General features: G+C 45.0%; 1 protein-coding gene across 1 annotated transcript in view; it reads left to right on the forward strand.

Moving 5' to 3' along the window:
- The window catches only part of SDK1 (sidekick cell adhesion molecule 1), a 905,178-nt gene extending 883,694 nt beyond the window's left edge, over nt 1-21,484 (forward strand). The window contains exons 44-45 of the mRNA XM_020281544.2: nt 1,079-1,208; nt 20,193-21,484. Coding sequence (XP_020137133.2) covers nt 1,079-1,208; nt 20,193-20,453 — 391 coding nt within the window. The 3' untranslated portion in view covers nt 20,454-21,484. The remainder of the gene's footprint in view (nt 1-1,078; nt 1,209-20,192) is intronic.
- Nucleotides 21,485-22,398: the final 914 nt, after the last annotated feature.

Genomic DNA, 22,398 nt, shown 5'->3' on the forward strand with positions numbered 1-22,398 from the left:
GAGTGTATTCACTTCCCATGGCCTCATGACAAACGACCAGAGTGTAGCAGCTTAAAGCAGCACGGGACAGGAATCTGGCCGCAGCTTAGCTGGGTCTGCTGCTCAGAGTCTCATGGGGCTGAATACAGGCATTGGTTGGGCTGCATTCTCATCTGGTGGTGCCACTGGGCAAGAATCCTCTCCCAGGCTGGTGCATGCTGCCGGCAGGATGCATTTCCTCACGGCCACATGACCAAGGGCCCTGGCTTCTTCCAGCTGTTGGCTGGAGACCACCCCAGATGGCCACTCATGGTGCCCTGTCATGGGTCCTCTCCAGACGCCATTCCCAACATGCTGTTTTTCTCTGCAAGGCCAACAGGAGAATCTCTGTCTCCGGTCATCCAAAAAGGGATCTCAGATAATGTCACATGATCATGGGAGTTTGGGGAGTAGCAACCCCCCACTGTTTCCATATAACAACTGATCAAGGCAATGATACTCCACCCCGTATATTCCACTAGTCAGAAGACACCACAGGCCCCACCTTACTCAAGGGAAGGGGTGATATGGGGTGGGCAGTGATTGGCCATCTTAGATTTCTGCCCACCACAAAGAATTAATGCTCTCGAAGCTCCTCCTCTCACCTGGCCCAGCCCAGGGTCCTGGGCCCCCATCAGAGCAGGAAACCAGGCCTGGGGCAAACTTCCCCAGACAGAGATCAACCCCTGTCTCCATGGCTTCTCCCTCATCTCTGTCCAATGCGCTCCCCTCCCACTGCCACCAAGCACCTCAGGGCTCCTGTTAGTCCTGACCTCCTGGTGTTCTTGTGCTTGGGTGTTTCTTGGCCTCCCCATGTGCAGCCCAGCTCACTGCTCGGTACCCCCAGCCTTGCGCGGCCAGGCCCCCATTGAGCGGAGGCTGTTAAATCCCAGTTGCCTGGTGCTCAGTGCTTGCAATTTTTTGCATCAGCTGCTAAAATGGTATCAAAGGCTGTGGATTTCCTCGTCCCGGTGTGATAAGGCCAGATGGCAGGTTAGGGGCTTCTGGGGAGGGCACCTTGTGCCCAGACGGTAACTTGTGGCCATGGTCCCTATTCTAGGTCCCCACCCCGGCCGAGCCCCGGCGGTCTGCACTACTCAGATGAGGACATCTGCAACAAGTACAATGGCGCCGTGCTGACGGAGAGCGTGAATCTCAAGGAGAAGACAGTGGACGCGTCAGAATCTGAGGTCAGTGCCTGCACTTTCTGTTCCCTGCTTTATGGTAAGTCTCCTGCTTCCTCAGACTATTAAATATCTCATCTTATTGGCATCTCACAGCAGCCCTGTGAGGTAGGCAGAGCCGGTGACAGATGGCTCCTCTTCTGAGATGAGAACAGAGTGAGAGAGCCCAAGTCCAGACCCTTAGCCCATTTGGGGCCCATCAGACCTCCCATGGCCTTGAGTAGGACAGTGCTCCAGCCTGACTCAAGGAGGAACAGGTTCCCATTCCTAAATCCCAGGGCTAGAGTAGAGAGGGCCAGGGCTGGCACCCTCTGCCGGGGTGCCCTGCAGGCTGTGCACAGGAAGCACAAGCTTTTGCTTCCCGTTAGTCCTGGAGGTGGCTGATGCTAGACCACCTTATACAGATGGCAGCAGTGAGCAAGATCAGTAACTCGCCTGAAGTGGACTTTGCCCTGAAAGCCCACTCCCTCCACTTTACTTTCAGAGATAAGCACAGAGGTTACCATAAAGCTGGGAGGTCTCCAGACCCCAGTTAGGGGCAGAGGCCTAAGCCTGCAAGACTGATGGGAAATGGGAGCCCCCACCAGAGAGGGCGTCTCCTCACTCCTGTCCCTGCCTACTGCTTCCCTGCCCACTGCCCCCACCCCCCGAGGAGCTCACTGGAGAGAGGATTTACAGGTGATAGTGCTGGGTGGCTCACGAGGGGCTCCAAGAGGGGGCTCGGCACCCCGGGGAGGGGGCCTTTCCCTGCCAGCATACCGTCTCAGTGTCTTATGTTAACGGCCACGCCTGGTGAGGCAGCGACTGCAGAGGTCGCCCATCAGCCATGAACTTTTGTTTCAGACAGGCCCAGCCCAAGGGGGCCGAAATCTCTGAGACACATACTGTCCATGTAGGCCGGCCCCGCCTCCTGGCATTCATACTCTAAATCAATATTTAATCTAAAACAAGTCTCACCTTCATTTTACCTGAATTCAGGCCTTATTAAGCCTCAGGGCTCAATGAAATGGCTCTTCCATTGTGGGCTACGCCTGACTCCCAGTGAGTAGGGACAGCAGGTGGGCGCACGAGGCCCCGCTTTGCTCCGAGTGTTCTGTTTACAGAGGACCCTGGGCTGTCAGCGCCCCAGCCTCAGGCCTGGCACAAACAGCAAGCAGCAGTGCAGATGTCCAGAAAGGTATATTTGTCTAAAATCAAGGGCTATCAAGTGAAAGCCTGTAAAACTGACCTGCCTGTTTCTGATAACAAAGTGGTAACCTTGTTCTGGCTGTGAGGACCTAGAGCAACACGTCAGGAAAGGGAGCGGGGACTCTATCTGTCAGCAAAGAAAGCCTCAGCTCTCGGGCACCTGCCTCAGATCTGTCCTCCAGGCCTGGCCCGCTGCTCTTTGGAGAACACAGGCATCGTGCAGGATGTGGTGGTTAGTTGTGTGCATGGGCTCTGCGTGCTGGGCTGCTCATAGTTCATGTGTACTGAGCACTCGATAAGGGCCATGCATTTGTGCCCAGCCAGCCCTGTGAGGCAGGATGACTCTGCTCCTTGTTCAGAGGCTGAGGTCACCCAGCAGGTAGACGTCAAAGCCCACACCCACCCAGACCCTTGTGTGTCTCTCGGGCTCAACTTAACCCTTCTCCTGTAGCCCGACTCAGGGAAGGGGTGGCGATGGGTGGCTACGCCTAGAGCAGGCAGGATTGGATTCATGAATGCTGAACTATTTGAGGGGAGTTCTTTGGTTTTTTGTAATTTCAAAATACTAATTAATTAAAGGAGTACAAGTGTTTTTATTACATGGATATCTTATATAATGCATGTCAGGGCTTTTGCTGTGCCCGTCACCAGAATAGTGTTCACTGTACCCAATATGTAAGTTTTTCTCCCACACCCACCTTCCCATCCTTCCCCGTTCTTGGTTTCCAATGTCCTTTATATCACTTTGTGCCTGTGTGTGCCGACCTATTAGCTCCCACTTATTAATGAGAACACGTGGTGTTTGGTTTTCCATTCCTGAGATATTTCACTCAGGATAATGGTCTCCAATTCCCTCCACATAGCTGCAAGTGACATTGTTTCATTCCTTGATGTGGCTGAGTAGTACTCCACCTATACACCATATTTGCTTTATCCACTCACAAATTGAAGGGCACTTAGGTTGATTCCACATCTTTGCTATTGTGAATTGTGCTGTGATAAACATTCAAGTCAGGTGTCTTTTGATAAGATGACTTCATTTCCTTTGGGTAGGTATCCAGCAGTAGGATTGCTGGATTGAATGGTAGCTCTACATTTATTTCTTTGAGGAATCTCCATGCTGTTTTCCATAGAGGTTGTACTAATTTGCAGTCCCACCAACAGTGTGTAAGTGTTCCCTTCTCTCTGCATCCATGCTAGCATCTATTGTTTTTCGACTTTTTTAATAATTGCCATTCTGATACGGGTAAGGTGGTAGGTATCTCATTATAGTTTTAATTTGCATTTCCCTAATGATTAGTTCTGTTGAGCATTTTTTCATATGTTTTTTGGCCATTTGTCTATATTCTTTCGCAAAACTTCTGTTTGTATAATTTGCCCACATTTTGGTGGAGTTGTTTGTTTGGTTTTTTTTCTTCCTGATTTGTTTGAGTTCTTTGTAGATTCTGGATATCAGTACTTTGTCTGATATATAGTTTGCAAATATTTTCTCCCATTCTGTAGGTTGTCTATTCCCTGTGTTGATTATTTCCTTTGCTGTGCAGAAGCTTTTAAATTTAATTAAGTCCCACTTATTTATTTTTGTTGTTGCCTTTCGGGTCTTAGTCATAGGTTCTTTGCATAGGTTGATGTCTAAAAGAGTTTTTCTTACATTTTCTTCTAGAATTTTTATGGTTTCATGCCTTACATTTAAGTCTTTAATCCAACTTGAATTAATTTTTGTATGTGGCAAGAGATAGGAATCCTGTTTCATGCTTCTGCATGTGGCTATCCAATTTTCCTAGCACTATTTATTGAACAGGACCTCCTTTTCCCAGTGTATGTTGTTGTCTGCTTTGTCAAAGATCAGTTGGTTGTAGGTAAATAGTTTTGTTTCTGAGTTCTCTATTCTGTTCCATTGGTCTATGTCTCTACTTTTAATACCAATAACATGTTGTTTTGGTTATCATAGCCTTGTAGTATAATTTGAAGTCAGGTAATGTGATGCCTCCAGATCTGTTCTTTTGACTTAAGATTGCTTTGGCTATTCAGGCTCTTTTTGGTTCCAAACGAAGCTTAGGATTATCTTTTCCAGATCTGTGAAATATGATGCTGGTATTTTGATGGGTATTACATTGAATCCATAAGTCACTTGGGCAGTATGGACATTTTAATAGTATTGATTTTACCAATCCATGAGCAAGGGATGTTTTTCCATTTGTTTGTGTCATCTGCGATTTCTTTCATAAGTGTTTTGTAATTCTCCTTGTAAAGGTCTTTAACCTACTCTGTTAAGTATATTCCTAGGTACTTTATTTTCTTTGTAGCTATTGTAAATGGTATTGATTTCTTGATTTGACTTTCTGCTTGACTGTTATTAGTATATAGAAATGCTACTGATTTGTGTACATTGATTTTGTAACCTGAGACTTTGCTGAATTTATTTATCAATTCCAGGAGACTTTTGGTGGAGTTTTTAGGGTCTTCTAGATAATATCATCAGCCAACAGGTATAGTTTGACCTCCTCTTTCCCAATTTGGATGCCTTTTATTTCCTTCTCTTGCCTGATTGCTCTGGTTGGGACTTCCAACACTACGTTGAATAGAAGTGATGAACTATTTGTTTTAAAAGCATTCTCAAAATGGATTAATTGGGTGCATTTGGTCTGTTTCTCCTCTCACATTTGTGGGGTGTTTTGAGATTCAAACTCAGCTGATATTTATGAGGATTTTTAAATGCACCCATGCATTGAGCTAGGCATATACATGCATGCATAAATATACACACGCACACACACATATATGTGCATGTACACCTAAAAACACACATACATACACATATATACTCACATGCTCACATATATACCTAAATACATACAGGCAATACACACATGTATACATATATATGTACATAAACATACATACATACATAAATGCACACATAAATATGCATGCATATATACACACATGCACACACCACACACATACTACATGAAATATACACATCTACACAAATACACATACATAGACACACATACATACATACCTAAATACGAATACACATTCACCCTACATATATACATAAACACCAGTACATACCACACACATGCATGCATACTACACATATACACACACATAGACACACAATACATACATAAATACAAACACATATATATACATACACACATGCACACATGCATACACACACATACCTGGATATTAATACAAACACACACGCACAGAGGTTGGAGGAGGTAGGGAGGTGAGTGTGGGGGAGGGGAAGGCACAAGGGAGGGCAGGGAATCCAAACTGAGCGGAATATTATGATCCTCATACAATAGACAACACAGCCAAGGCTAAAAGAGTTCTTTGACTATCTTGCCAGGACACACACTAGTGAGCAGCACTTGAGAGGCAGCCTTGAGCATCTGGCTCTAAGCTCTATCTTCCCACCAGAACTAGGTTGCTGCACCGCAGGCCAAGTGGCTGAGGGAGTGAGGGCCCAAGAGCCCAACTGCCTTGCTCCCACCCGGCAAGTCTCATGCTGGGAGAAGGGGTGTCTCTGTGGTTCCCATAAGTGTGCCTCGAGGTTCCTAGTGCCTTTGGGTAATGGACTCCCTTGGGAAGCTGATGAAAGGTATAGAACCCTCCACCTACATGCAGAATTTCACTTAGGACTCCCTGAAGCCTCTCATGGACCCCTCCACCTAGGATCCCAGGAGACACAGCTAAGAATCCCTGTGCCTGGGCCATCGTGTGCTCCCTGGGTTCTCAGGCAGATAGAGCATGGCCTTTCTTTTCTAGGGAGTTCTTTGCTGTATAATCTGGCTTCATCCTATCTTTGAATGAATCTGGGAGATTTGCAGGCACTAAATATTCATGGGATCCCAGTGGAGGGACCTAAGGGACTTAGATCGTTTGGGAAGAGCCAGCTCAGATGGTAACATTCACTTTGAGCCATTATTTTAAATAGCTGGATTGAGAGATAATTCACATACCCTGTGATTCACCCATTGGAAGTACACAATTCGATGGTTTTTAGTGTATTCACAGAGTTGTGCAAACATCACCACAGTCAATTTTTTCATCACCCCAAAAAGACAGCCTGTACCAATTAGCAATCACTCTCCCATCCCCCAAAACCATCCACACACCCCTGCCCAGCCAACCCCCGCCCTTGGCAACCACTAATATACTTTCTGCCTCTACAGATTTGCCTGTGAGGGACACTTCATCCAAATAGATCATGAATATATTGTCTTTTGTGACTGGCTTATTTAACTTAGCACAGTGGCTTTCTAGTGGTTTGAACCACTCTAGTGGTTTGAACCACTTTTATCAACTGATCAACTTGTGTATTTCATCAGTTCTCTTTTGCTTTTGTCTTGGTCCATTTGCTATAAAGGAATACATGAGACTGCGTAATTCATAAAGAGGCTTATTGGACTCACAGTTCTGCAGACTGTACAAAAGCAAGGCACCAGCATCTGCTTTTGCCGAGGGCCTCAGGCTGCTTCCACTTGTGGCAGAGAGCAATGGGAAGCTGCTGTCTGCAGAGATCCCATGGGGAGAGACGGGGGAGGGGAGGGAGATGCCAGGCTCCTTTTAACAACCAGCTCTCTTAGGAACTGATAGAGTGAGAACTCGGTCATTACCGTGAGGATGGAGGGCACCAAGCCATTCCCGAGGGATCTGTCCTCATGACTCAAACACCTCTCATTAGATCCCACATGAGACTTGACGGGACCAAACAAACCTTATACAAACCATAGCAGCTTTGTTTGTTTTTAAATCCGCCTTCAGTCCAGAATTTCTCCACGCATGTGAAATAAACATGTATTTTCTCAACATATTTGCCCATTTGTTTTCTTGGAAGGGAAATGTATTTTCTTTGTATGGGTCTGAAGGAACGCAGGCAAAATACCCTGAAGGGATTTGGAAAGGCTCCCAAATTCACGCTGGCATCCCACCCAGCCCCAGTTCCACTCTGGTCAGGATCTTTTTTTATTAAAAAAGTACTTTATTGACTTAAATTCACATACCATATAATTCTCCCATTCGTAGTATACAATTCCATGGTTTTTAGTATATTCACAGAGTTTTGCAACCATCTCCACAATCTTCTTTGGAACACTTCCATCACTCTAAAAGGAAGCCCCTAATGTTGCCAGTCACCTCCCATTTCCCCCTACCCGTGAAGCCTGGAAACACTAGTCCACTTTCCATCTCTATAGATTTGCCTATTCTGGGGATTTCATGGAATGGAATCATGCAGTATGTGGCCTTTTGTGCCTGGCTTATTACACTCAGCATAATGTTTTCAGGTTCATCCCTGTTGTGGCATATGTTAGTACTCATTCCCTTTTATGGCTGAAAATATACCATTGTATGGAAATACCACATTTTTAAAATCGATTCATCTGTTGATGAACATTTAGATTTGCATCTGGGATCCCCAAGACCACTCAGAAGCCCGAGAATTCACTAGAAGGACTCACAAAACTCAGCATCTAGTCTGTCTTCATGATTCAGATTTATCAGAGTGAAGGAATACAAAGCAAAGTTGACAAAGGGGAAAGTGCTCGGGCACAAGTCAGGCACAAACTTTCAAGAGTCACACAGGACACACTTGATCCTCCACCACTGAGTTGTAGGAACATGTGTGCATTTTGTCTGCCACAGCTTGTGCCATAGCCTTGAGCCTAGTGCAAGCTGTGGGCCGCACTGTCAATGCTGCTGAGAAACTCGGTGCCCAGAGCTGTTACTGGGAGGTCACATGGGCATCCTCTGCCTAGCACGTACCAACCTTCCAGACTCCCCGAAGGAAGGCAAGGTGTTTGGCATAAACCACATTGCACAGTTTAGGCACAGTGGCCACGCTTACAATTTAGGGAAACTGTATGTCAGTGTAAGGAAATTTTCATCAGTCAAGTTCCCAGATGCCAATCAAGGGTCATGGTTGGAAGCAGGCCTTTCTACGGCTAGTGACCTCAGGCCTGCTCTGTGAGCCTTTTTCTGCGTTGGAGTTTTCCTACCTTTTGGCTAATGAATAACATGCCCTTTATCTGGTTGAGTTTGGTGAGTGTTTTTATTCTTAAAAGGTGTTGGATATTTTCAAATGGTTTTTCTGTGTCTGTTGAGGTGGGGTTTGTCCTTTATTCTATTAATATGGTATATTATATAAATTAATGTTTGGATGTTAAATCCACCTTGCATTCCTGGGATAAATCACAGTTGGTCATAGTGTATAATCCTTTTTGTATGTTGTTGGCTTAAGTTTGCAAGCTTTTGTTGAGGATTTTTGTAGCTATATTTATAAGGGATATAGGTCTGGAGTTTACTTTTCTTACATGCCTTTGTTTGGTTTTTATATTAGGGTAATATAGAATGGCCTCACAGAATGATTTGGGAAATATTTCTTCCTCAATTGGTATTAATTATTTTAAGTGTTTGTTAGAATTTGCCAGTGAAGCCATCTGGTCCTAGCCTTTCCTTGGGGGGCATTGTTAATTACTAGTTCTATCTCTTTATTAGTTATAGATTTATTCCATTTTTCTATTTTTTTTAATTTTTAAGTCAGTGTCAATCATCTGTGTCTTTCTAGAAATTTGTTATTATCTCAATAATCTAATTTGTTGAGATACAATTGCTTACAGTTGCTTATAGTCCTTCATTTCTGTAAGATCAGTAGTAATAACCCCTAATTCATTCCTGATTTTAATAATTTGATTTAATAATACATTTCTCTCTCTTGTTCCTGGTTAAAATTTTAGAAATTTGTTCATTTTTGCAGAGAACCAACTTGTAGTTTCATTGATTTTCTATTTTTCTACTTTGTATTTTATTTATTTCTATTCTAATCTTTATTATTTTCTTTCTCCTACCTGATTTGGATGTAGTTTGCTCTTCTTCTTTCAGTTTCTTAAGTTGGAAATTTAGAATGTTGATTTGAAATCTTTCTTTTTGGAAATATAGGCCTTTATAGCTAAAAATTTCCTTCTACACACTGGGAAAGCTGAATTCCATAAGTCTTAATATATTGTGGTTTTTATTTCACTAATTTCAAAGTATTTTTAAATTTCTTTTGTAATTTCTTCTTTGACATATTGGTTATTTAGGAGTATGTTATAAATTTCCTCTTATTTGTGCATTTCCCTAATTTTCTTCTATTATTTATTTTAAATTTTATCCTATTGCGCTCAGAAAAACATACTTTGTATATTTTTAGTTCTTTTAAATTTACTTATTGTCTTCTGCTGTTATTGGGTAGAGTGTTCTGTATATGTCTGTTAGACCTAGTTGATTTATAATATTCTTTCAGATTTCTACATGTTTGATCTTCTGCCTGATTGTTCCATTCATCAGTATCTAACTATGATTGTTGAATTGTCTCTCTCTCTCTTCAATTCTGTCAGTTTCAATTTCATGTATTTGGGCTTCTGTTGTTAGGTGCATACATCTTTACACTTGTTATAACTTCTGGATGGATTTACCCTTTTATCAGTATAAGATGCCCCTTTTTGTCTCTGATAACATGTTTTGTCTTAATATGTGTTTTTTCTGATATTAGCAAAGCTTTTCTAATTCTCTTTTGGCTACAGTTTCCATGGTGTATCATTTCTATCCTTTTATTTTCAACATATTTTTTTGTCTGAATTCAAAGTGTGTCTCTTATAGGCAGCATATAGTTAGATAATGTTATTTTAATCACTCTTCCCATCTCTGCCTTTTGATTGGATTGTTTAATCCATTCACTTTTTTTTTTTTTTTTCTGAGACAGGGTCTCACTCTGTCACCTGGGCTAGAGTGCAGTGGCCTCATCATAGCTCACTGCAGCCTCAAACTCCTGGACTCAAGCAATTCTCTTGCCTCAGCCTCCTGAGTAGCTGGGACTACTGGTGCACACAACCACACCTAGTTATTTTTCTATTTTTTGTGGAGATGGGATCTTACTCTTGCTCAGACTGGTCTTGAATTCCTGACCTCAAATTATCCTCCCACCTTAGCCTCCCAAAGTGCTAGGATTACAGGCATGAGCCACCACACCCAGCCTAATTCATTCACATTTAATGTAATTACTGCTAAGGTAGACTTTATATCTGCCATTTTGATATTGGTCTTCTAGGTGTCTTATCTCTTTATTTCCCTATTTTTTCTTATTGTTTTTTATTAAATGGCTTTTTCTAGTATACATTTTAATTTCCTTGATTTTGCTTTCACTATATATATTTAAGTTATTTTTGTCAGTGACTTGCTCTAATACCAGTATCTACTTCAGATTTATACTGAATTTCAGTGACATATACAGACTTTACTTCTATATAGCTGTATTCCCACCTCCTCTTTTTGTGCTAGTATTATACATATTATATCTGTATGTGTTAAAAACTCAAGAATGCATTTTTATAATTATTACTTTATATAATTATATGTCTTTTAAAGAAATTAATAAAAGAAAGGGGATATAGCATATATTAATGGAGTTTGTAATTTTTGCCTTCTCATTTATTATTTCTAGTCCATTTCTTCCTGTGACTTCAAGTTATCATTGAGTGTCATTTCCTTACTCTACTGCCTCCTTTGTATTGTTATTGTTAAAATATGTTACATTTCTATAGATTATAGGCCCAACAATACAATTATATACACAATGTCTTATGAAATTCTTTTTAAATCAGATAAGAGAAGAAATATGTAATTATGCTGTCTTTTTTTTTTTTTTTTTTTTTTTTGAGACAGAGTCTCGCTTTGTTGTCCAGGCTAGAGTGAGTGCCATGGCGTCAGCCTAGCTCACAGCAACCTCAAACTCCTGGGCTCGAGCGATCCTTCTGCCTCAGCCTCCCGAGTAGCTGGGACTACAGGCATGTGCCACCATGCCCGGCTAATTTTTTATATATATATCAGTTGGCCAATTAATTTCTTTCTATTTATAGTAGAGACGGGGTCTTGCTCTTGCTCAGGCTGGTTTTGAACTCCTGACCTTGAGCAATTCGCCCGCCTCGGCCTCCCAAGAGCTAGGATTACAGGCGTGAGCCACCGCGCCCGGCCTATGCTGTCTTATATAATTATCTATGTAATTACCTTTATTAGTGCTTTTTGTTTGTTCATATGGATTTGAATTATTGCCTGGTATCAGTTGCTTTCAACCTGTTGGTCTTCCTTTAGTATTTCTTTTTTTCTTTTTTTTTTTGGATAGCCACAAAAGCTGTTACCTTTGGTATTTCTTGTAAGGAAGATCTGCTTAGCATTGTATTTTTTCTCAGTTTTTATTTGGGAATGTCATTATTTCACCTTTATTTTTGAAAATAGTTTTACTGGATATAATATTCTTGGTTAACAATTTTCTTTCAGCACTTTGAATGTGACTGCATTGCTTTCTGTCCTCCATTCCCTCTGATTAGAAGTCAATTATTAATATTATTTGAGTTCCCTGGTACATGATAAGTTCATTTTCTCTTGCTGGTTTCAAGAGTTTCTTTTTGTCTTTGTCTTTCAAATTTTGACGATGAAATGTATGGGTGTGATTCTCTTTGCATTTATCTTATTTTCAGTTTACTGAGCTCGTTGAATGTACAGATTATTGCTTTTTATCAAATTTGGGAAATTCTACATTATTATTACTTCCAGTATTTTTTCTCTTTATTTCTCTTTCTCCTCTTATTATGGTGCTCTTATTACACATATGTTGGTGCACTTAGTGCTGTCTCATGTTTTTTCTGCTCTTTTTAAATTCTTTTTTCTTTCTTTTTGATTGCATAATCTCTGTTAATCTGTCTTCAAATACACTGATTCTTTTTCTGCCAGCTCAAATCTACTATTGAACCCATATAATGAATTTTAATTTCAGTTATTTACTTTTCAACTCTATAGGTTCCCAGTTTCTGTCTCTTTATTGATATTCTCTACTTGGTGCAATATTGTCCATCATACCTTCCTTTAATTCTTTAAACATGGTTTCCTTTAGTTCTTTAAACATAATTATAATAGCTGCCTTTGAAACCTTTGCCTGCTTTGTTCAACATTTGGGCCCCCTCAGAGGCTGCCTGCTTTTTTTTTCTGTGTATGCATTATACTTTCCTATAGTTTTTTGGGTTTTTTTAAACATCATTTTAGATAATATACTTTAGCAACTCTAAATACTGATAGGCTTACCCCTTTGAGAATTGTTGTTGTTTGCTTATTTGCTTGTTTATTTGTTTCTAGATTTGGCTGGACTAGTTCAATGAAGTCTCTTTCCCCTGCAGTGTGTATGCTCTGACATCACTTCTCAGAGGATGTAGGCATCTGTAGCGTCTCCTTGCCTACCAGGGATGACTAGTATTAGTCGGGCTCTCTTTGACTCTCCCCATTAAGGTTCTAGATGTAGTCACACTATTGGCATCATGCCCAGCAGTTAACCACCAGTACTTAACTAGCTTTATTATTTTTCAAATGCCCTGGGCATAAATTGCTCCACACTCTGATCCAGTTACACTCCATCCCTTTTGCAGTAGCCACATGCTGACAATTTTTGATGCTTGTTATGACCCTAAGAAACCTCTTAGCCCTAGCTGTACCTTTACCTGGCTCTCTCTGTTTAAAATTCTAGCTGGTTTCTGCTTCACTTATTGCTTCATGGAACTACCAGCTTCCTCTTCATTTCTCACCACTGAAGTCTCTGATCTTTTCAACAACCCCCTTAGGCATGCCTTGCTCCAAATAAAGTCATTATCCTTAGGCAGACCTGGGGAGCTCTCTGTTCTAATGGACTATCTTTCCCCCTTGTGCAGAACCTCTGTGTCACAGCACCCAAGCTGGAGGTGGGGACACTGGTCCTCTTTTTCCATAGTGACAAACCTGCTACACAAGTGGGACACTGGGTTGAGATGTTGTTAGCTCCTGGTCTTCTGAGCTTACTCCTCCCAGTGTGGAACTTCTTCCCTACAAATGAGCTGGGGTAGGGCAATCAGGGCCCAATATTCTCTGCCTGCTGCACCTGGTATAGACCTCCCAGCTGATAAGTGAAGGCAGGGTGAGGGAAGGAAGCCCCAGTTCTCTTGGCCATACCTGCCTGGAACAAAGCTTCTTCAGTATGGAGCTGGGTTAGGGAAGCAAGGAAGCTAGATGCCAGATGCTGGCAGCTTTCCTCTCTGGATTAAACCAAATTCCTAGACCAGGACCCCGTCTTTTTTGGCCATCTGCCCAGGTGGAGTTTCTGTCACACTAAGCTAGGGGTGAGGGTGGGGACAGTAGATCATGGCTCAAATGCCACAGACTCTCACTATTCTGAGTGTGATTTCGTAGATTTTCTTGTATAAATCTTTTTCCATTTGCTGTGTTCCCTTAGCACCATTTCCAAAGACTTTAGATGGTTGTTTACAAAATAATTTTTACCTGTTAAATCATTGTTCCACTGGGGAAAGTTCTGCTGAGCTCTTTACATTGCCATTCCAGAAGGATTTTTTGCCTCCGTGACTAATAATTCTTATATTCAGAGGAGACTAGTAACAAATGTGGGTTTCTGGCTTGGTACCCTAACTCCAAATTTACGGAAACAGAATAAAGTTACAGAACTGTAGATAAGGCCCTTAGCTGGAGAAGCAACTGTCACAGAGAACAGACTCAGGTTGCTCAGCAGTAGAATAAACCCCAAAGCTGTAATACCAGTTTTCAAATAGGACTATCTAATAAGGGACTTGGATTTAGATGTGGGTTTAAGATGTTTATCCTCCCTACTGAAGGCAGCTTATGGATTTAAATACATTACAACTGGGATATTAGGGATGAAGAGTAATGTGCATTCTTTGCCCTGAGTTCAAGCCAATGATTTGCCATGGTGTAGATGCAGTTTAAACCCATGGACCAGGGCAGTATCGGGGGGTCACGACATCCCCAATAAAGATAGGGTCCCCTGGAAAACTGTGTTGCAAGAGATAAAAGAAACAAAGACACAGAAATAATAGTTAAGAAAGCGGGGAGATCAGGGGACCACCAGTACTCTGGTGCCAAGGTGGCAGTGACTAAACCCCAGCACTTGCTTTTTATTCTCTTTGCCATATTGCAAAATACAATGATCTCATGTGAAAAAAATCACAGGATACAATGATCAAAGGTTTCGGGGCTCCCCCCAAAATCACAAGGTGTCTTAGCTAATTTTCTTTTCCTTTCTAGAAGTGAAAAACACATAATTCTTTAGTAGGTACAACCCTTTTGATCAAGGTAAACTGACTTATCCCATGCTCAAGCTATATACATGGATATCAATCTTTAATGTCAGTAGCTGCGACCCATTTGATCAAGAAACAAGGAAACTACATGCTTCCCACTGGGAGACTGGTTTTACATTAACTGAGGCATTGTTGAGAGAAAGGGAGAGAAGGAACTTGGCCCAGGGTGCAAACACTGTGGAAGCCTTGAGACCCTTCTCCTGGGCTGACATATTGCAATCTACCTCTATAGCCATGAGGAGTTTTCATGTCAGGCCACCTGCAGCTTTTCATGCATGAGACCCCTTAGGCTCTGAGGTTGGAGCATGCTTTGCTGTACTCACAGATTGCTGATATATATCCCCCAACTAGGCAGTTAACATCTGCATTTATTTTCAGGCTTCTGCTCAGGCAATTCCTTCACCTCCTATTCTCTCACAGCCTCAGACATAGCATCCCTAAGTCCCAGTGGTCTTAATCCCATCAGGGTAGGCTCCTCCTGCCCACCCTTCCGGGACACTCTTCTCCAGAGCCCAGGGCATAAGGAGTCATAAACCCCACACAGTCTCTGCTAGAACTCTCCTGAGAAGCTACTATTTCACTAAGAAAATAGTGATGCCATAGTTTTTTCCCCAGGGTAATTTTTAACCATTTTCAGGAATACTAAAAATGGTTAAGTCGGTTCCCAGGTACACAGGAGCCTGCCTGATCAGAGCTGCTCTGAATGATGCCTGAGTAGCATGTGGCACATGCTGGGGCTCTTTATTTTTCTGGTTAGAAATAAGAGGTTTTTTCACCATTTCATCACACAGCTGCTTATGAATGATATCAGGACTATTGTTCAAATCACATGTTAAAAATTGTTTTCAAAATCCAAAGAAACAGTTTTCAAACTCCCTCCTGCTCTAACCAACTTAGACTAACCCCTTGTACCCAATTAATTCCTTAATAATATTTGAGTCTTTCATCTTGCCAGTATAATACCCAAAGTGTTGAGATTATCTCTATTAGCTGCTTCCCAGGCATCTGTGCACCTTTAGAAACTCTCACAGTTGGTCTGACGCCGCATCCAATCACATTCTGTCCTCCTGCGGTTTCCTGGGAAACCAACACACATCGCTACTTCACATCACACAGGAAACTTACCAAAAAAAAAAAAAAAAAAAAAAAGACCCTGCAGCATTTCCTTTTTGTCAATAATTCTAACTCTCTAAAATACATCCTCATTAAAAAATAATAATATCATATAAATAATAAACAGCAGGCAGCAGGAGGAAGAATGGTATTTTAACACTGTGCTTTCTCCAGCAGGCAATGGCAAGGTCTGAGCAGGAGCCAGGAAACCTGGCTTTTAGCTCTAACTCTGCCTCACACTTATTTTTTTTTATTTTTGTTTTTTATTTCAGAGTTTTATGGGGGTACAAATGTTTTGGGTTACAAGGATCACTTTTGTAATGCTTGAGTCGGGGTTAAAAATGTGCCTGTCACCCGGATAGTGTTCACTGTACCTATTAGGTAGGTTTTTGACCATCCTTTCCTCTCTCTCCTTCTGCCTGATTTCCTTTGAGGTTTACTTCCCTCTGCCTGACATTTACTTGTCATGTGACCCTGCATGCATTCTCACTCCTTGTCCCTAAACAAAGAAGCAAAGGAAGCCTCTCTTAGTCTCTTGTTTCTGCTTCTTTCTGCACAATGGGTTGTTGTTCTCTCAGATTGGCTTTTAGAATCATTTGGCTAGGTTTATGAGCATGGGCTTATAGCTTTACTCCCCATACAGAGAATTCTCCCCTTCCAGATGCAATGTGAAAAATCCCAGGGCAAGATGCTGATTGGCAGAGGGTAAGTCACATGCCCACCCATTAGCCAATCACTGTTTTCTGAGAGGTGAGCCATTCAGCCCACGTGGAAAGAATTGCTTCCTTCAAAGAAGGGGTCAGTTGAGTCCCAGACACAAACACTAAGCTGGACAGCCACTCCCAATTTGTGTCTCCTGCCTGGACCCCTTCTTAGCACCCACATTTGTCATAGACCCTTCTCTTGATATTATAGGACTTTTAGATTTTTGGTTGAGGAAACACATATACCTACTAAGAAGTCTTGAATGAAATGGTACTTTACAAATCACATGAATATATACAGGTGTGGAACACATGTTACCTTCATTCTCTAAACAGTTCTAGACATATGCTTAGAAGTTCGGACTCCTCCAAGAAGTCAGCAGTCCTTTGCAGACTGCACCTACCCCCGACCTGGTCATGAACCCCACTTCTCTACAGCCTACGAACTGCAGGAGGAGGGGCTGGGAAAAGGGCATAAGGAGGACAGAAAGATGCCCAAAGGGTTGTCAAGTGGCTGCTACACGGGTTTACTGACACAGAATCAAAAACACACATTCCCATGAATTTGGTAATTTTTCCACCACTCAGAGTGATATAAGACCCACCCCTATAAACAGTGTTTCTCTACCTTCCATAGGACCAAGGTTGGAGATGTCCCCTGTCTGTTACTAGAAAAGCTTTGCTTCTGCCACGTTAGCTCATATAACCAGTGCTGGGTCTGGCCCCAGGCTAGCCCCAGCCTCAATGACCCTGAAAAGATCTAAAAACATCACTTGCATTTGTGGGTCCGGTTCTTTCAGATCCATATGAGGAAACTGAATCCAGTCACTGTTTCTCAGCTTTTCCACTTGAGTATCCCTAGGGGGAGGGAGGTTGGATGGGGAGGATCCCAGAGCACCTGGGGATACAGTCTGAAGAGGGTGAAAGTCGTAAACTTTCTGTATGATATTCAGGTGATAATGAACCCCTAACCCCAGTTTGTGAAACCCACAACTAAATTGCTGTCATCCATTCCCAGCTGTTGTGTGCATTTCTTATGAGAAAAGTGATACCTTCAATGTATTTCAATACATGGTCTTTTTCCTTAGCTTCAGGAAATTTGGATTCAAAGTCGGAGTCTCAAGAAGTGACAAACCCAATTCAGGGGCTGATAACAGACTCCTTTGGCTTCTTTTGGATGATCTTTGTTCTCTTTTCTTCCTGTCCTAGTTTGCACAGAGCTCTACCTTGTAATCCACCTCTAGGCCTCTAGAAAACAGACAAAGAATAAATCTTAAGCAGCAGCCACAAATACAGATCCCTGATCTCTCACCTGAAACCCTCAAGGCCGGATATGTTTAAGAATTTAGCGTTTCTCAGTGTTGGAATATGTCGTATATTATGTCGCATCCCCCGTAGGGTCGGGCCAGCACCCCATGATCAAACACGTTGGTATTTCTGCAGCAAACCGTGAGAACATTCACACTGAATAGCCCACATCCGTCCAGCTCAAGGTTAGCTGCTAAATTGGCTCAAGTCAGGTCAGGCTTGCCACCAAATGAGTTATAGGAAAAGCTCTTGATTTTCAGAGCACTGTGGGCTTGGAATCACGAATCAGGGCTGTGGACCTGCTCAGCTCAGGCAGAGGGACACCGTAGCCGAGGTCAGTTCCACGTCTGCTGGGGCACCGAACCCTCGGCAGGTCAGGCACTCAGGCGCCCCCACCTGGCCTGTCTCACTGAGCCTTGCTTCTTCCTCCGTGAAATGGGAATAACACCCACGCCAAAGGACCGTGGGCAGGTGCAAAGACCGTGCAAGTGCATCAATCTGGTGTGACACCAGCGTGCACGAAGAAGAAGCCGCAATGCTGTTGATCACTGTCGTGGCTTGTGGAGAAGCTGGCTCTTGCCTCTGGCCAGTGCCGGGAGAAGCCGCTCTCAGCTCCGCGTGTCTGTAGGAAGTAAGAGGCAGAGGGACCCCAGGTGTATGCAGCGGCTGACAGCTGACTGTGCCATAATGCAAACAGTTTACACTTAATGTTCTGAAAAGTCCCCAGTCTGTGTCTTGCTGTTACTTTCATGTAAATATTCCAGTTAGAGCTGGATTTTCAGCCTGTGTCCGAAAATCCCAGGGGTCTCTGGCTCCCCCTATGTTTACAAGGGGTTTCTGCACAGCTTGGAGGCGACTGCTCTTCCAGGCTTCTAGGACGGACGCTGCTCCCCAGGTGCAGGACAGCTCACGGATCAGAGCTTCCCGCCTGGGCGCTGATGTGGGTAATTCACTCTCCAACTACCCTACCAGATGACAGAGAGCAGCTGGCAGGAACATCGCTTGTAGTGCCGAGGGACCCTCTGGTTTTACTGCGTCTCAGAACGGCCCCTGTAAAATGAAGGGATGCAGACCTCGTTCCCTTCCCTGCCCCACCCCTGCAGAGAGGCTGCTGCTCTCACACCCTGGGGACCCACCTGGCTTTGCATTTTTCCTTTGAGCGTATTTTCATTCTGAAAGAGGTGCTGTGACCTGGGCCACAGCCTCCCGTGCTAAGGCGCAGAGACATCCGCACGTTGCATCGCAGCGCCCAGCCTGGTGGTAGCAAGATGCTGCTGGTCCCCAAGCCGGGTCTGCCCACCCCACAGGTACCTTGAAATGCTGGGCTCTACCCACCACAACGTCCTGTTCCCTCCTTGAACTTTGAAGGCTGGCCACCGTGTTTACAAACCCATTTTTGACATCTCTCATGTGTCTATGGGCCTCTGTACCGTCCAGTTGGGGGAAGTGAGGAACCTGCTGTGTTTCAGGGATCTGGAATGTGTCTTAATGTTGGTCCCAAGGCAGAGCATGGACAAGCCAGCCAGGTTTTGTCCCCACCAGGTGGGCTTCCCTACGTGCTCAGAAAGCTCCCAGGACCCTCAGGTGGGGGTCCCAGGGTGTTTCAGCCTATCTGGGAGCTTGTGGCACTTGTCAGGGAAACCAGGAGCCCTCCACTCTCTTGGGAAAAACTCCATTTCAGCATCCATTTTCTCCCTTGGCAATCCTTCCAATGATTTAAAATCAACCTGAAAGACCGAAAAAAAAAAAAACACTATAGTTTTGCTTTAAGAAAATGAACATAGAAAATGTGAGTTCAATGTTCTTAATGGAAGCTACTGATTTATTTTATATCTATATATAAAATACACACACACACACACCTCAAAGGGACTGATCTTCAAACATCACTGCAATGCCCAGTGTGGATTTTTCATGGCTGTGTGTCGAGGGATGAGGCCACTCAGCACCTGGTGGGGGGAGGCAGATGTTTTAGACATTCTGCTCGTCCAGGCGGCTTCATTTCCCGGTGCCCTCCCCACCGATGTCTCTGACGTTACACCGTCGTTTTTGAGGGAGGCCACAGAGGCTGCACCCTCTCCTCCCCTTCACATGAGCATCCTTTCTCTTTGGTCTGTAGCTGAGCCCAAACCTTGATCTCAGGCAAGCTGAAGACTCTGCTCTGTTCCCCCCCTAGTGGTCGTAGGTGTGCTGCACTGTAAGGGCGGACAGAGCATGGGGCGGGCAGGCCTCTCCTGGGGCAGGGACGCAGTGCACACCTCTCCCCGGTGGGGCGGCCCAGCCCTGCGCCAGGGACCAGACAGGAGGTGTGCAATCCTTGTGCCGGGCTTGGGAGACCTGGGCTTGGAGAGGGGCTGAGGCAGCGGGAAAGAGCTGGCATGTGCCCACCACAGTGGCCCCAACGGCCTGCCTCCCGCACCCCAGCCTGCCCTGTGCCCTCCCAGGGCCCGCGTGGCCGCGGAGTCGGTGCTCACACTGCCCTCTCCCCGCAGGCCACCGACTCGGACTACGAGGACGCGCTGCCCAAGCACTCCTTCGTCAACCACTACATGAGCGACCCCACCTACTACAACTCCTGGAAGCGCCGGCCCCAGGGCCGAGCCCCCGCGCCGCACAGGTACGAGGCGGTGGCGGGGGCCGAGGCGGGGCCGCACCTGCACACGGTGGTCACCACGCAGAGTGCGGGCGGCGTCTACACCCCCGCAGCCCCCGGCGCCCGGACTCCGCTCACCGGCTTCTCCTCCTTCGTGTGAGCGCGGCGCCTCTATCAGGGTAGATCGGATGCGAACACTCCGGAGTCTATTTTTGTTAAGACAATCAACTCCAATAACTGAGCTGAAATTTTTGTTTAAAAAGAAAAGAATTCTGATAAGTGATGGTTTTACCCACTTGTGAACACTAGATTTCAATTAGAAAGGTTTTTTTAATGGCTTTTTGTAACATCGCTGCAGGAAGCAGGTTTCTTTCTTTTTCTTTTCTTTTTAAGAGAAGGTGTATTTCACTGGTGCAATGGCTTGGCACCGCTGGGCCTGGGGGCTCTCACGCCTGCCCAGCCTGGGCTCCTCCGCTGAAAGACCGGCTGGGAAGGCTGGGGGAGGGGAGAGCGGAGGGCCCAGCAGACGGCGGAGCCACCCCTCGGCCGCCCCTTCTCTTTCTACCTCCTCTTCCGGAGAACCAGCGGCTCGCATTCTCCACCTCGGACACCCACCGTCTGGGGTGTGGAGAGCAAACGTTCCTGCCCAGGCTCGGGCTTGCGGACCCAGCTCCATCCGTCTCTGAAACGTTCTCACTCAGCAGCGTCCGGCCAAGGAGTCAGCTCCGAGGTTCCTGCCGATGGCAGCCGTGCTAAGGGGCCGCCCTCTGACCCCGGGGGCCCAGCTGTTGCGTTCCGTGTCATCCCAGCGGTGAAATATTCGGGGCTTTTCTTTCTTCCTTCCTTCCTTCCTTTACACCCGACAGTGCAGGAGCAGGCGGCCTCCCCAGGCTGGCAGCCGGGCGCCCGCCCCCAGCGAGCAGTACCCTCCGCGCACGCACAGCCACGGCCGGCCTCCCCTAAGGAGAGGAACTAAGACGGCGTTTGCAGAACTGCCTGTTATGTAGGAAGTGTGCATTGTTAACCAGAGTATTTTTTAAATCTTTTTATCTTTTTTTAAGATATGTCACATGAAATGAATGCGTCTTTGCTGTCTCCAGGTGCCTTTTTATTAATTGTTCAGCTTTGTACATGGGAAAGATGAAACGCAACAGTGTCTCCAAATAAAGCGAAACAGCTCTGAGAAAACAAGGTCCTGACTTACCTCGGTGCACACCAGGCGTCGCTGCGCACGCCGGGGCAGTCCTTCTGTTTGTCCTCTTGCCCCGCCGGCCACCCACTGCTTCTTGACAGCTGGCGCTGCTGCCCCACCCCCATCCGACGCCAGCTTTTAGCCTTAACAGGTTTTCTGGAAACGTTGGTTTCTTTAATTGTCATTGCTTTGCTTTATCTTTTTTGGCTAAATGAAAATAGTTTGAACTACTTTGGAAAACTTAGAGCCCAGACGTGGCTGTGCCCCCAGCCACTGTGATCTGAGCTGTAGGTGAGCAGCCCCTCAGCCCCGGGCCCAGGGCTGGATGTCACTGGAGAGTTGCTGGTGCCAGTCAGGCGTGCGCCCGGAGCTCCGTGAGGGCCCCGGCCTCCATCTCGCCAGCAGGAGTGCGACACACTCAAGACTCGACACCACTGTCAACATCCCCCGTGCACAGCAGAAAAGGGGGGTGCCGTCCCCTCAGGTGACCTTCCAGTGCCCTGAGGGTGGGGAACAGCTGGGCTGGCGACTGGCTGGTACCACCAGGGAGACGGTCTCCTAGCCACATGTAGAAAACGGGGTCTCTACTTGGCTATTTTCTTTGCACGCCTCCCTGGGGCAGAGGGTGTGGACGCTGTCTCGATGTCTTGATTCTCTGCTTTCAGAGTTGCTGGGTGTGGCCCCAGGAGACCAAGGAGAGTTTTGAGTGGGATGAAAAACCCTTTTCAGCCCTTCCAAAATTAGAGGGTGTGGGAAGTTTCCTTTCTCCCTCTCCTTCCCTCCCTCCCTCTCTCCTTCCATTTTTCCTTCCTTCCTTCCTTCCTTCCTTCCTTCCTTCCTTCCTTCCTTCCTTCCTTCCTTCCTTCCTTCCTTCCTTCCTTCTTTTTCTGAGAGGAAGGGGAAATATTCTAAA

Source organism: Microcebus murinus, chromosome 19, assembly GCF_040939455.1.
Source record: "Microcebus murinus isolate Inina chromosome 19, M.murinus_Inina_mat1.0, whole genome shotgun sequence".
Lineage (NCBI taxonomy): Eukaryota > Metazoa > Chordata > Mammalia > Primates > Cheirogaleidae > Microcebus > Microcebus murinus.